Genomic DNA, 14,431 nt, shown 5'->3' with positions numbered 1-14,431 from the left:
GTCCTGAAAGGGTTAAGGTGTTTTGTTTTTCAGTTTAGTTAGTCTCATGTCTTTTTTTTGGTTGTAGCTTAAGGGGAGTTACATTCAGGAACAAACAACAGCGAATGTCAAACTGCACAAATAGCAAGAAGACCAAAAAGGAGCAGACTTTAATAGCAGCCAAATGCATAAACCATACTAATCGTGGGAAGATCATATAGCGCATATGACTCGACATGGGCCATGTTTCGGCTTAAAAGCCTGCCTCAGGAGTCCTAAAAAGTATAATTTTAAAAAAACATAAGAGTCCTAAAAAAGTATTTTTATTATGCTATGTTCTTTTTTTATTATACTTTTTAGGACTCCTGAGGTAGGCTTTTTTAGCCGAAACACAGCCAGAGTTACATTCAAGTACACTAGATATTTCCCTGTCCTCTGAAGGCTCACAATCTTAAGGGATCCTTTCACTAAGATGTGCTAATGCATTTAGCACATGTTAATAAATTAGTGTGCTTCAACTGACATGCAACCCATAGGTATACAATGGGCTGTTTAGCATTTAGCACATGCTACATAAATCATTAGTGTACACTAAATCTGATATTGCACCTTAGCAAAAGGACCCCTAAGTGTATTTAATAATTAGGCTAATGCTAAAGAAGAAAGAATGCTAAAGAGAAATGTATATTTAATACCATGTACAGCAAAAAATGCCATTTTACCTTAACCACAATGAAGAAAAGAGCCCCATCATTGTGGCATTTATATAGCAGTGCACACACATATAGGAGGCAATTTGCAAGGGTAGTGATCCTGATTTCTAAGATATAGGTAAATACTAGTATGAACTAGAGATGCTCGATTCCCGATTCAAATCGATTCACCAATTCATTTTTGGTGAATTGATTTGATCCCAGAAAAAAACTGACTCACTGATTCACGAGCAGTAGCACCAGCCCCCTTGCTGCTGATCTATTTTGCAGAAGCCTGTTCGGGCTTTCCCTCTGCCAGAGTCCTTCCATCTAATGTAACTTCATGTGGATCAATTTTTCACTCCATCAAAAAATCCAAAGACAAGGGGACACTCAATGAAGTTACAGGGAAATACTTTTAAAACCAATAGGAGTTAATATTTTGTTCACTCAGAGAATAGTTAAGCTCTGGAACGCCAGAGGTTGTGGTAAGAGCGGATAGTCTAGCTAGATTTAAGAAAGTTTGGACAATTTCCTGGAGGAAAAGCTCATAGTCTGTTATTAAGATATGGGGAAAGCCACTGCTTGCCCTGGATCAGTAGCATGGAATGTTGCTACTCCTTGGGTTTTGGCCAGGTACTAGTGACCTGGATTAGCTACCGTGAGAATGGGCTACTGGCTTGATGGACCATTGGTCTGACCCAGTAAGGCTGTTCTTATGCTCTTATGTATAGTATGACCAAAGTTGCACACCCAGATCTGTGTGCATTTAACTTAATTGTTTAACAAGCTAATCAGCACTGATAATTGAAATTAACAAGTAATAATTGGCACCAAGAACTTTTGCACATAACTTTCTAGTGTGTAAATCTCAAAACGGGGCATGGCCATGCCTTGGGCATTTCTAAAAGTTAGGTGCACTGCTATAAAATACCCCCGATCCACACACAGGATTTAGGCATGGTTTTATTAACTTAAATGGGTGTACCTAAAGGTTAGTCATGAGTATGGATGCTAAGTGTTATTCTATAAAGTGTGTATAACTTTGTGGGTGTTTACAGACTCATGCTAAGTGCCATCATTTTTGGTACCATTTTTTTAGGCGTAATATATAGAATATAGCACTAAGCCATTTTAGTGAGTAATTGATAGAAAAGTGTGCACTATGGTCAAAAACATGCTTAAGTGCACACTTAACCCATTTGAACGGAAGCATTTTATACATTTAAGTGCCCCGTTGTAGGATGAGGGGAAGGGTGCAATTCTGTAAGTGGGCACATCCATTTGGGTGCCCTGATGCTGCAAGGCAATAATCTATTTTATAACAACATCTGTTATCAAGTACTGGTGCAACCAAGCTTTGCTGCGCCTTACTTTTCTCTATCTATAGTTACAGCATCCATAGACCTGATTTAATTCACAGTATTCAGCAGAAGACAGTCAAAATGGTTTGCACAATGTAGCATTCTCAATGTACCTGAGCACTGGAAAATGAAATATCTATCTTCACCTTGAATACTTTGAGGCAGACATAGAGAAACAGCCAGACAAAAGTCCATAATGAATCTCTCTTTTGTGTGTCCTCGGATGAATCAGTTGGGCTGCTTTGTTTAGACATTCTATTTTCTACAGACCTGTTATAGCCTTTGTGATAGCAATTAGTGATATATTGGCACACTGTATTCACTACATTTCTCTGATCGGCCGCCACAATTCTTTTTGGTATTTCATTATGCTCTTGCTATCATTTGGTTCTTGATTCTTTATGAGAGAACTACAGTGTTATCAGTATTTTGCATGGCACATGTTGCAGTTTTGGAAGACAGTGATATAATAAAATAAATGTGGATAATGTTGCTAGTTAGTGAAAGAGTCACAATGATTTACACTATTCAACCAAACCTTATTACTCAGTGATTTTTGTTTTGGGTAGGGGCAAATAACACTACACAACAAATTTTAACTATTTTTCTGGGGCAAGAAGAAAATGAGGTTTACTTTATAGAATTTGACCTCCTGTGTATGAAAATAGCCTCAGTTTTCTCCTACCACATATAGATTTTGAGCAAATTGCAAATATTTATAGCATGAGAAGTCATAATGTAACGTATTGCGCCAATTTAAGAGTTCCTATATTGTATTGTTCCTATATTGTATAAACTATTTTGTAGAATAGTTTTGCTGTTGAAGTACGTTTATAAACGAGATTAGGAGCATCTCTAATTAATGTCCAACAATAGTCAGCCAGCATTGATGAATTCCATCTGCCCTGATATCGTTTCTCCATTGTAGCAATGTCTTGGTGAAACTTTTCCCCGTGCTCATCACTAACACTACCAAGATTATCGGGGAAAAAAATCCAGATGGCGAGTGGAGAAAATGAATTTTTAGTGACATGTTGCATTTGAGATCAAAGAATGCTTTAAGCATTGTTGCCACCATTTGGACATAGTCTGATGCCTTCCTATTCCCCCACCAAAATTTTTGATTACATTCTTCAATGTTATCCGTGCACTTTTCTCACATTCTCATAAGACTTCATCAAAGTGCCTGTTTTAATATTTCAGAGATTGTTATAACATTTACTCCAAGCATTAGAAAATATAGTGAAAATGTTAATTTTTGCTTTATAATGTTATTTTGCCAAAAAATCTGAGGGTTACACTGAAAAATTAAGGTCAGTTTTTAATTCAGCGACCCCAAATCACTATAGAACACCCACTACAATTCATACCAAAATCAAAGTGGAGGAACTGGAGTAATTATAAATCCTATAGTATTCAGTCACCTCCAGTTAATCAAATGCTGAATATTATGCCATATTATTCTCTAACCATAAATACCAGTTATATAACAAGGAGGAAAAAGACCTCAGAAGCCAAGGGTCACAACCACTACACCGGAGCTATGAGAGACAGCTAAATACTTTTATCGGTTCTCCTCCATACTTCTATCATCGGCCAAAAAAAACTCCTTGTGTAATGCAAACTTCAAATATACTGGCAAATACTGGTTTACATGTAAATTTCTTTAAATACATGCAGTTTGCCAATATATTTGCCAGTATTTGAATTTGCATTACACAAAGAGGTTTTTTTGGTTGATGATAGAAGTATGGAGAAGAGCCGATGAAAGTAGGGTTACCAGACATCCGGATTTCTCCTGGACATGTCCTCCTTTTTGAGGACCTGTCCAGGAGTCCGGACAGCTTTTCAAAATCTGACAGTTTTGAAAAGCTTGGAACAAATCACCATTGGGTAGGAGGGCATCCATGCACATGATGTCATCTCATCACATCCACGCATGTGCGGATGCCCTCCTGCCCAACAAAAGTGTGTGTGTGTGTGGGGGGGGGGCTAGGGTGGGCCTGGGGGGGATCTAAGGGGGTCCATATTTTCCAAACTGAAAATCTGGTAACCCTAGATGAAAGCATTAAGCTCTCTCTCATAGCTCCCGGTGCAGTGTTGTGCCCCATGGCTTCTGAGGCCTTTTTCCTCCTTGCTAAATAACTGGTATTTATGGTTAGGGAATAATATGGCATAATATTCAGCATATGATTAATTGGAAGTGATTCAATGCTATAGGATTTATAAAAAATATACTAAATATACAAGAAGCTTAATCATATAAACTATTCACAAACCTCATAGACCTAGTGAGAAGCATCACAAAATTTGTGGCCATGTGTGACATCAAAGGGGCAATTCTGTAACAGGGTGTCTAAAAATAGAAATTTGGAGAGTGTGTGATATAAACATGTGTAGCCAGAGTATACATGCCTTTCCTTTATAGAATACCAGCGTAACTGGGTATATTTAGGCAGAAGCTCTTATATCAGCAACAGAGCTGATGCAACTGCAAGTACCTAAGGGGCATACTTACTACACGGGATACCGTTAAATTGTGTTATTTTACCACTAATGCATGCCCACTTAATGCACTGAGACCTAGTTACTCATAACTAGGGTTAACAGTTAAATAGTACGTTCTAACGGTATCCCAAATTGATAGCTCCTTCCCTAAGTGTAATAAATTCCTATGTAACTTCCAGTATTCTGTAACATACATAGAAGTGGAAGTCCCGCCCATGCGCTGCCTGTGTGTGTGCCTCCCTTGTTTCTAGGTGCTATACCAGTTAAGTGAATATTTGCAGAATGGTGCTTTTCAGGTACACTGGCATACCTGCAGGTCAGATCACACATAGTAACTTAGGAAAAGATGGCAGATAAAGACCTGAATGGTCTAGCCAGTCTGCCCTTTAATTACATGTATTACAATTTCATGATTAAATTGTTTTGTTTTCCTTTTTCTTTGTTATTTCTGGGCCATAAACCTTAGAACTCTACCCAGGACTGTCCTTAAGTTCCAACTACTAGAGTTGCCGTTGAAGCTCACTCCAGCCTATCCAAACCATCTCCTTTGTGAGATTCAGACTATGAACGTTATAATCCATTCATATTCTAACTAGTGATCCTGTGTTCATCCCATGCTTTTTTGAATTCCATCACAGTTTTTCCTCTCTACCACCGTCCTCGAGAGGGTATTCCATTGAAAATAATTTCCTAACATTACTCCTAAGTTTACCACACTTCAACCTCAATTTATGTTCTCAAGTTTTACCAATTTCTCTTCTCTGGAAAAGATTTGGTTCTATACTTTATTAATACCTTTCAAATATTTAAATGTCTATATCATATCACCCTTGTCCCTCCTCTCCTCTGGAGTATACAAGTTGATGTCTTCTAGTCTCTTCGTGTACTTCTTTTGGCACAAACCCCCTACCATTTTTGTTGTTTTCCTCTGGACCGCTTTAAGTCTGTTAATGTCTTTGGCCAGATACAACCTCCAAAACTGAACACAGTACTCCAAGTGGGGCCTCACCTCCTTTCTTCTGCTGGTTACGCCTCTCTCAATACAGCCTAGCATCCTCCTAGCTACAGCCACTGCCTTGTCACACTGCTTTATCACCTTCAGATCCTCAGACACTAACGCCCCAAGGTCCCTCTCCCCATCTTTACATATCATCCTCTCACTACCATTTACGTTCTACTAATTATTCCTGTCAGCTCAAACTATTTAGCTAATTTCTAGATTATTTTTTTCAACTGAAGCAATATTGACAATTTGAAAATGTAACATTTTCACCAAAAACTATGCATCTGATGTGAGAAAATATACAGATTTCATAAAAAGGACATTTTACAGACTTTTGATACACTTTTAAGTAGGGTAACATATGTTTTCATATGCAGCGTGTAAAAGTCTATTTAGTACCCTGAATTGTGTGGGATTAGTGTGTCTTTGGTTCTCAGCTGGTTTTGGACAAAATATTTTTTTTTATTATTTATTTATTAATATTTATTTACCACATAGTATATGCAAATCAATATATCAAATCAGTATATGCAAATCAATCTCTTACATATTCACTGTGGAAATTAAGAGAACCTGACTGGTAAGGGGATACTCCAGGACCGATTTGGGAAACACTGGAATAAGGGGACTAACTTAAAGAAGGCTGTACATTAAGGGCTCCTTTTACAAAGCCGCGCTAGCGGTTTTATCGCACATACCGGATTAGCGCGCGCTAGCCGGAAATCTACCGCCTGCTCAAAAGGAGGCGGTAGCGGCTAGCGTGTGCATCTGTTTATTGTGATGCCATTGGAAGTCCACTTGGACCAATAGGGATTTTTTTTGTATGTGTTTGGGGAGGAAGGTTTGAAACCTCTAGGGGAGGCAGTTATTTATTTATTTTATCTGGAACGCACTGGACCACTAGGGAAATATTCTGAGGGGGTTAGGAGACTGTGCGTGAGAATTGTAGAGTCCAGCAGGCTTTTTGTTATGTTTCTCAGAGCTGAGGATATTACCTATATTTTCATAACCATAACAATTTAAGGGGCACAAGTAAGTACATAGATAGTTATACAATTCAGCCCAGATTCTGCAAAGTGCATCCCGATTTTAGGCAGCTGTAGGCATCCTACAGCTATCTAATCAGCCAATTGGGACGCACGTTTTTTGGTTTTTTTTTTAAATGCTGCCCAGGCAGGCCGCCTATATTTAAGGCGCCTCTGGGAGCCTAGGGAGGCCCGCAAGACCGCCTAAGCTCACCTAAGGGCCTTAGGCGAACCTAGGTGGCCCTATGTGTCTCCCTAGTAGAACGAGAGGTGCTTACAATGTAGGCCAGCAAATACTTATGTAAGCCGCTATACTTATCGAGGCAAGGGATCTCCCTGCCATGATAAGTATAGCAGCTGCAGCCGCCTGTTCCCTCCCCGATCACTGGCAGGAGAGTGCCCAACCCCTCCTGCCGGAGGACGCCCCCCTCTCCGGAACCCCCCCACACACGCTAACCTCCCCCCCCCACTAACCTCTAATCGTTGGCTAGCCGTACAGGTCTTGTTACCGGCTGGCAGGCCCATCTCATCAAAATGAGACGGGCTCACCCCTTTCCGGCCCATCCCTGCCAAGCCTAAAGCCTGGACCAATCAGGCCTTAGGCTTAGTGATGATGGGCCGGAAAGGGGCGAGACCGCCTCATTTATTTAGTATTTGATAACCCGCATTGGCAAATGCATCTGTGCGGTTTACATTTAATATAAAGGTTAAACAGAGTGAAAATTAAAAACCCACTATAAATTAACAAAAAATAAATAAAAATGTGGTCACATTATGAACAAATAAAAGAGAGATTAAATGGATTCTAGAGGCACCCCACATGGCAAAGTAAAATGATCAGTATATTGATCTTCCAGTTTTAAAATGTAATGGCAATCACTCAAATAGGATTTAAACCATTGAAAAACTATATCTGTAATACCAATATGCTGGGCCCAATGACTTATCTTTAATGTTCTTATATTCTTCTCTGTATTAATGAATATGAACCAGTTGAACATAAATTATTCAACTCTACATAACAATTTACCCTTGATCTACCTGCCCACATCCATTTATCTCAATGCTTTTGTCTCACCCATCTTGTCTCTTTATTTATCCTACTGCACATGTCCCATCTGCTGCCTTTCAGACATTTCCTTTGTATTGTGATGACACTTTGAGCATCATATTTCTGTTATAAGATTTTTTTTGTCATGTGTTTCAAGTTTGATACTGACACAGCGTCATTTTAGTGCTAGTAATACAATTTAATTGGTCTATTCTCAAATTTGCCTCGCCGTTCTAATTGTGTGTTATGCTTGCATTTAGTCGTTTTACTACTTGTTATGCTGTTATTAATAGAAATTGCCTATCTTGAGTTACATCTTTTGGTGGAGAGGAGGAGGGGGTGCCATTTCCCCGAGGAAGATGACACCTGGAGCTGTCCGCTCCCTCACCCCCACCCCCTTAATATGCCACTGCTGTGAAGTAGGTTCACAACACTAGCACACACACATGCAAAAAAATCCATCTAAGTGCTATTTTGTGTTTATGCACATATCTTACATAGCTGATGTATTAAAATAGCCCAATGTTGTTTATGACGTTGTCTATGTAATATGCACCATCAATCCACAACAGCATATAATAAACTTCAAAGTGCCTAATTTCTAAATGATCTTTTTTTTCAGATAATACCTAAGTACCTCTATGGTCTTCAGTTCCAGCCAACCACCAGCCAAATTATTTGAAGGCTTGTTTCTCTTTCTGGCTTTTATTCATCATCAGACCTTAGTGTTTTTTTAAAGTGCTTGTGCTCTATATTCTATGTTTTGTGCAAATCGATAAACTTTTCTTATACAACTTTAAAAACTTTTGTACTTAACTTAAGCTATTTCTTCATTCTTTTTTAAACCTCGGGAAGGAACCTTAAGCACTTAAAAAACAAACAAACAAACAAAAAACAACTAAGGTCTGATGATGAATAAAAGCCAGAAAGAGAAACAAGCCTTCAAATAATGTGACTGGTGGTTGGCTGGAACTGAAGACCATAGAGGTACTTAGAAAGGTATTACCTGAAAAAAAGATCACTTAGAAATTAGGCACTTTGAAGTTTATTATATGTCGTTGTGGATTGATGGTGCATATCTTACATAGTGCATATTTTACAGCTGAGCAATGCATACAAATCGGCAGAGCATGTGTGGGACTCACATGTGTATAACTTATACCACTGTATCATTTGCCTGCTTATTAGGTTTTAAAAACTTACTCTAGTCCTATGACTGGCCTCAAGTGCTCAATATTAAGCATATGTGCATATAACTATCTAATTCTATTGTTTCCCTATCTCTGAAAAAGATTGATTTATATATTAATGCCCTTCAAATATTGAAGAGATATAGGGCCCACTTTTGCAAAGCTGTGGTAGCAATTCTGCTGTGGCAAATGCACCGAAGCCCATAGGAACTCAATGGGCTTCTGTGTAATTACCATGGCAGGATCACTACTGAGTCTTTGTAAAAGGGACTCATAGTTATTCTGCTAAATTGTGCAATTTTAGCACAGTTTCCCCTTTTACGCATTGAAACCTAGTTACTAATAACAGGGGTTGACAGTAAAATAACACATCTTAATGGTGGCCCATGTTGATACGTTCCCCCTTTTAATGTTTATATTATCTCTCTCCTGTTCCTCCTTTTCCTCTAGGGCAGTGTCTCGCAAACATTTTTGAGCTGGAGCACATTAAACCTAGTGTCCCTGGCTCAAGACACCCGGAAGTGCGCTGGTGTCGGCGTGATAATGTCACACGCATGTGTAAAGGCCCTTCAAACAGGCCTTGCACTGAGAGGACATAAGGGCCAGAGAGAGAAGGAGAGAAAAGCTGGAGAAAAGGGCCGGCAGAGAAAAGAGGTGCCGGCATCGGGAGATTGCTTACAGGACGTGCCGCTCTTTGCGAGAGGTATGTCCTGTAGACAGTCAGCTGACGCATCACGGCACACCTGAAATCTCAGGCACACAGTTTGCGATACACTGCTCTAGGATATAAGTATTTAGATCTTCAACTCTCTTCTCATATATCTTATGGTGCAAACCCCATATGATTTCTGTTTCTGGCTCTTCTTATCTGCTTGAAGGTTTTTTTTGTTTGTTTTTTTAATGTCCTTATTGAGGTAGGCAAACAAAAAAATCCAAGGAAAGGTGTCTTTTCAACCAAAATTAAAGTCCTTATTTGAAACGGTAGCCTCCAAAACTGAATCCAGTACTCCAAATGGGCTCTCATCAATGATTTGTAACTTCATTGTGTGTGTGTGTTCATTTCTTTTATTTAACAAAATGAAGCAAAACAAGTGTGTTTCATTACATTTTCCATTTTGTTTCAAAATAGATGCTCATTTCTATCATAAAGCAGTAGGCTTAATGTATTGCTGCTGTAGTTTATAATTTATTATTTATATTCCGCCTTTAAACAAAGTAGATTACAACTAAACATACACAATTAGCTTTTCCTTGTGTTTGCAATATTGACATACCTCATTCATATACATAAAAATATTTTAGTTTAATCAGTATTATTAGTATTGGAGATAAAACTGTAGGCTGAGATAAGGGGAACTTAATGATCTTGGCTTACTTTGCTTTCTTGGGCAACTGGAAGTTTTTGAACCATCCTGATAGCCATGTCTTTGAGAATTTGTATAGAATGGGCACTAGAAGGATCTGATTGATTTATAGGAAACACACACACATATATCCACTATAATAAAACCCTTAGCGCGCATTTCAATCTCTGTGCTGTGCATGCACAGTGCCTGCCTCAGCTAATTTCCTGTCTCGATCTCCAATGCCGGCTGACTTTCTGCCTTCTGACTATGCTGCCGGGACACCTATTCTTCTCACCCCTGGACAAGCAGTGGCAGCAGCCGCGGTTTCATCAAGCAGCCACGGGGCATTTGCTAGGCCGGCCCACTTTGATAATGTGAGGCGGGCCGGCCTAGCAAAAGCCCCAAGGCTGCCCTGGTTAGCGAATGCTGGACAGGGGGAGCTGGGAAGGGAGAAGGGCTACTGCTGGACAGGGGGAGCAGGGAAGGAGTGATGCTGGACAAGGGAGAGAGACAGAAAGAAAGAAAGACAGACATAAAGAAAAAAAGGGATGCCTAAGTCTACACATCTCTGTGAACATGTTTATTTTTCTTTAAATGATTTTACAAACTAGACAATATTTATACTCATTGATAAGTAGAGAACCTAGAGATTCTTTCACTAAAATACAGTAAGCAGTTCCCGCCTGGTATAGGCACGTGGGATCTCTCGGAAAGAGATAAGTTACTGTGGATGGGCAGACTAGATGGGCCATTTGGCCTTTATCTGAGCATCATGTTTCTATCAATTAGTGCATAGCCAAACTAATAAGTCAGCATACTGGCATGACAGTTAGCATGTGTTCATTCATACACTGATTTCATATCGTGCAAAGAAGCACTGGAACTATCTTGCTGTGAGAGTAGGGCCATAGGACTCTGGATGGTCACCTTGATTCATATATTTCTTATGAATAGCTTATATATGAGTACTTGTACCTTTTCCCCATGCTGATAGTAATAATCAAGCTTCTTTGATGCAAGAATAGAAATGATAGTTCTTCACCCATACTCTCATACAGAGTACGTACAGACTAAAACACAGCCCGATGTGGACTTATATATTTGAAAATTGCTAGCGACTTTACTTTACATGCTCCTTTTGTTAAGTATCCATAGTAGCAGGGCTATAGGAAATTATTTAATTTATTTTGCCTTTTGTTAAGTATGGCACACCAGCACTGTTGGTTTTAAAGTATTGTTAATGTGGTTTGCAAAAGTTTATCTTCGAAGTAGTGAATCACTGAGAATTGGAAAATATAATCTGTGCTGTTGAAACCCATCCAATTTATTTCCCTTATTTATTTACGGTCTTTGAGTCATTTCACAAATTGAGAAGTAATCATCAACCAGCCATTTCATATTTAGGTTATTATAATCCATTTAATAATCATAAGACATTTAATAGTATGCAAAAGCCTGTTTTACTTTGCGCAGACAAAGTTTGTCCTTTGTGCTGCTGAAAGAAATTTAAAATATAGGAGTCATTATTCAGGTGGTGGCACTCAGCTTTCTGCTGACTGATGCTGGCATTATGCCCAGAAATTTATCGCCAAGCCATATCAGGGCTTTTGCATTGAATTTCCGGGTTTGTGGAGCCATCTAATGCATACCTGGTTAAATGTGATATTCAACAGTCAACCGGCAATGAGACACCACATATAGGACTGACTTTTATGCGGTTAACTAAGTGCTGAATATCAACAATTAACCAGCCAAGTGCTGACTCAAATGCCCCCAAAATAGATGGTTTTGAGATAGGCACTAAGGCCCGGATTCTGTATAGGACACCCATTCTCAGAAGCCACCTAAGTGGCTTTTGAGAATTGCACTTGGGCGTCCTATAGAGACTCGTGCCTAAGCCGCCTAAGAACCCAATTCTCTAACCGACATTTATGTTACAGGTGCCGGTTAGAGAATCGGTTTGCCGCTGAGCTTATCGCAGCAAGGGTCCCTGCTGCAATAAGTTTAACGGCGACACATCCCCACCCCCCATAAAGACTACTGGCAAGAAGGATGACTCATCCCTCCTGCTGGAACCCCCCCTTCCCGAACATCATGCGGCAGGAGGGATGCTCAGTCCCACCTACCCGGCACCCACGAACCTTCCTCCGAACATTGTGCGGCAGGAGGGATGCCCAATTGCTCCTGCCAGAACCCTCTCACCTTTACCGAACATAGCAGGCATCCCCCCCGTCAACCCCCCCGGACCTCCCCTTACTTAAATTGTTGGCTGGCCGGAGGCATCCTTCTTGCCTCTAGCCGGCTGCCTTGCCTTCTCAAGAATGGTGGGCCTGCCCCTTCCCGGTGCATTGTGGGGCACCGGGGAGGGGCCTTAGGCCTTGATTGGCCCAGGCGCTTAAGTCCCCTCCCATAAGCAATCCTTTGTTTTACTGCACAAGGCGCTATGGACTCTACTTCGTTTATATAGAATTGATGCAGGCAAGGGTCAGCTCTGTTGGATGTGTAAAGACGCAGTTGGTACATTGGAACATATGTTATTCAAATTTCCTTATGTTGCCTCTCATTAGGATAAGATATGGTCAACAATTTCATATTTGTTGTCCATAACTTAGATATTGTCTTATCCGATAATTATATTAGGAGGTTTGGAGTTACAGATACAATATTTAAAGATCTTACTAATGTTAACACTTAAAACTATTTTCATTAACTGGAAGGAATTAGAAATTAGAATATAATATGTGGTGGAATATGTTATGTCTGTATGAGAAGTTATATGCAGTTTAAGCTGTTATGTATTTACCGTATTTTTAACTCTATAAAACGCACCTGACCATAAGATGCACCCACCTGTAGAGGAAGAAAAACCAAGAAAAAAAAATTCTCAACCAAATGGTGTGCCCTGTACCCTGTCCCCCCTCTGGTGGTCTAGTGGTATGCCGGGACAGGGTACAGGGCACATCTAGTGGTGGGCATGTCTAATGGTAGGCATGTGTAGTGGCAGCCAGTCCCCAGCCAGCCAGCTCCAAAGCAGTTAGCCAGTCCCTAGCCAGCCAGCCAATCCCAATCCAGCCAGCCCCAAGCCTGCTAGCTAACCCCAAGCCAGCCAGCCAACCCCAAGGCAAAGGCAGCCCCCTGGTACCTTTTTTCCCATCCCGGTGGTCCAGCGTGCTTTCCGTGCTCCTGCCTCGGTTCCCCTGCTCTCTTCCGGCAGTGGCACAGAGGTGCATGAGGCAGGCATGCACTTTTTGCGTGCCTTCTTGGTCCCTTGCTGCACTCCGAATGGCTGCCTGTCAGTTCTCATGATAGGCAGCCATTCTGAGTGTAGCGCGGGACCAAGCAGGCACACAAAAGGCATGCACCTGACTCGTGTATCGCTGTGCCACTGCCACTGCCGGAAGAGAGTAGGGGAACCGAGGCAGGAACATGAAAAGCAAGCTGGACTGCCAGGATGGGGAAAAGAGGTACAGGTTTGTTTTTTTATTATATATATTTGCTCCTTAAGATGCACCCTTATTTCCACCCCCTTTTTGAGGGTGGAAAAAGTGCATCTTATGGAGCGAAAAATATGGTATTTATTTATCAATCGGTGAGTTACTGGATGTTTCACAAAAGTTATTTGCATTCAACCAATATTCCAAAAGAGCTTTTAGATCCAGAAAGACAGATGTAACCAACATAATATTACAGAAAGTGCAATCTCCACACACTGTATTTATTTATTTGTTTCTTTAAAAATTTATATACCGCCTAAGATCTAAGCGGTTTCCATAAAATATGTCCTTGAATTACTGGGCTCTTGAGCACAGATGACTCTATCCAAACTGGTAGTTCAGATGGAGAAAGTAACTCCTTCAAATTTCTGCCCCAAGTATGGGCAAACCGGATTGATTTATTAGAAAATATTGGAAGGGTGGTCATAATATCCCAATGCTTCTTAATAGCTGGTGGAGCAGGTGGAGCAGTAGTTTTATACTTTAAAACACAAGTAAGGAGATTATCTTCCTCTGCTCCAGTTCTAACCTGAGGGAGCAGTAGAAAGTCTCTATTGGGAAGGTCCAGACACAGAATCAGATAACATAAGACAGCTGCAAAAGTGAGGGTATTGAAGATAATTTTTCTTCTCACTCCACAGGACCGTTATCTTCTTGTTTATCCAGCCCCAGAAAACATCCTTGCGCAGGGATACAGCTGCAGGGGGTCCCTACATGTGCTATTCAAGAAGATTATTTTATGCATGGTATATGATCTAGTAATAAGATCTGTGTATTGA

The 14,431-nt window shown here is 40.3% G+C and overlaps 1 protein-coding gene across 24 annotated transcripts in view; it reads left to right on the top strand.

Moving 5' to 3' along the window:
• ADGRL3 (adhesion G protein-coupled receptor L3) overlaps positions 1 to 14,431 on the top strand; it is a 1,804,713-nt gene that overhangs the window by 1,361,373 nt on the left and 428,909 nt on the right. For 18 of the 24 annotated variants that reach the window (XM_033915103.1, XM_033915068.1, XM_033915049.1 and 15 more), the window contains one exon: positions 14,294 to 14,398. The exons of the other annotated variants lie outside the window; for them this stretch is intronic. In XM_033915103.1, coding sequence (XP_033770994.1) covers positions 14,294 to 14,398 — 105 coding nt within the window. The remainder of the gene's footprint in view (positions 1 to 14,293; positions 14,399 to 14,431) is intronic. 24 annotated transcript variants of the gene reach the window in all.

This window comes from Geotrypetes seraphini, chromosome 1 (genome assembly GCF_902459505.1).
Source record: "Geotrypetes seraphini chromosome 1, aGeoSer1.1, whole genome shotgun sequence".
Classification (NCBI taxonomy): Eukaryota; Metazoa; Chordata; class Amphibia; order Gymnophiona; family Dermophiidae; genus Geotrypetes; species Geotrypetes seraphini.
The sequence above is the reverse complement of the archived record's forward strand: the minus strand, read 5'-3'. Positions and strand labels throughout refer to the sequence as shown.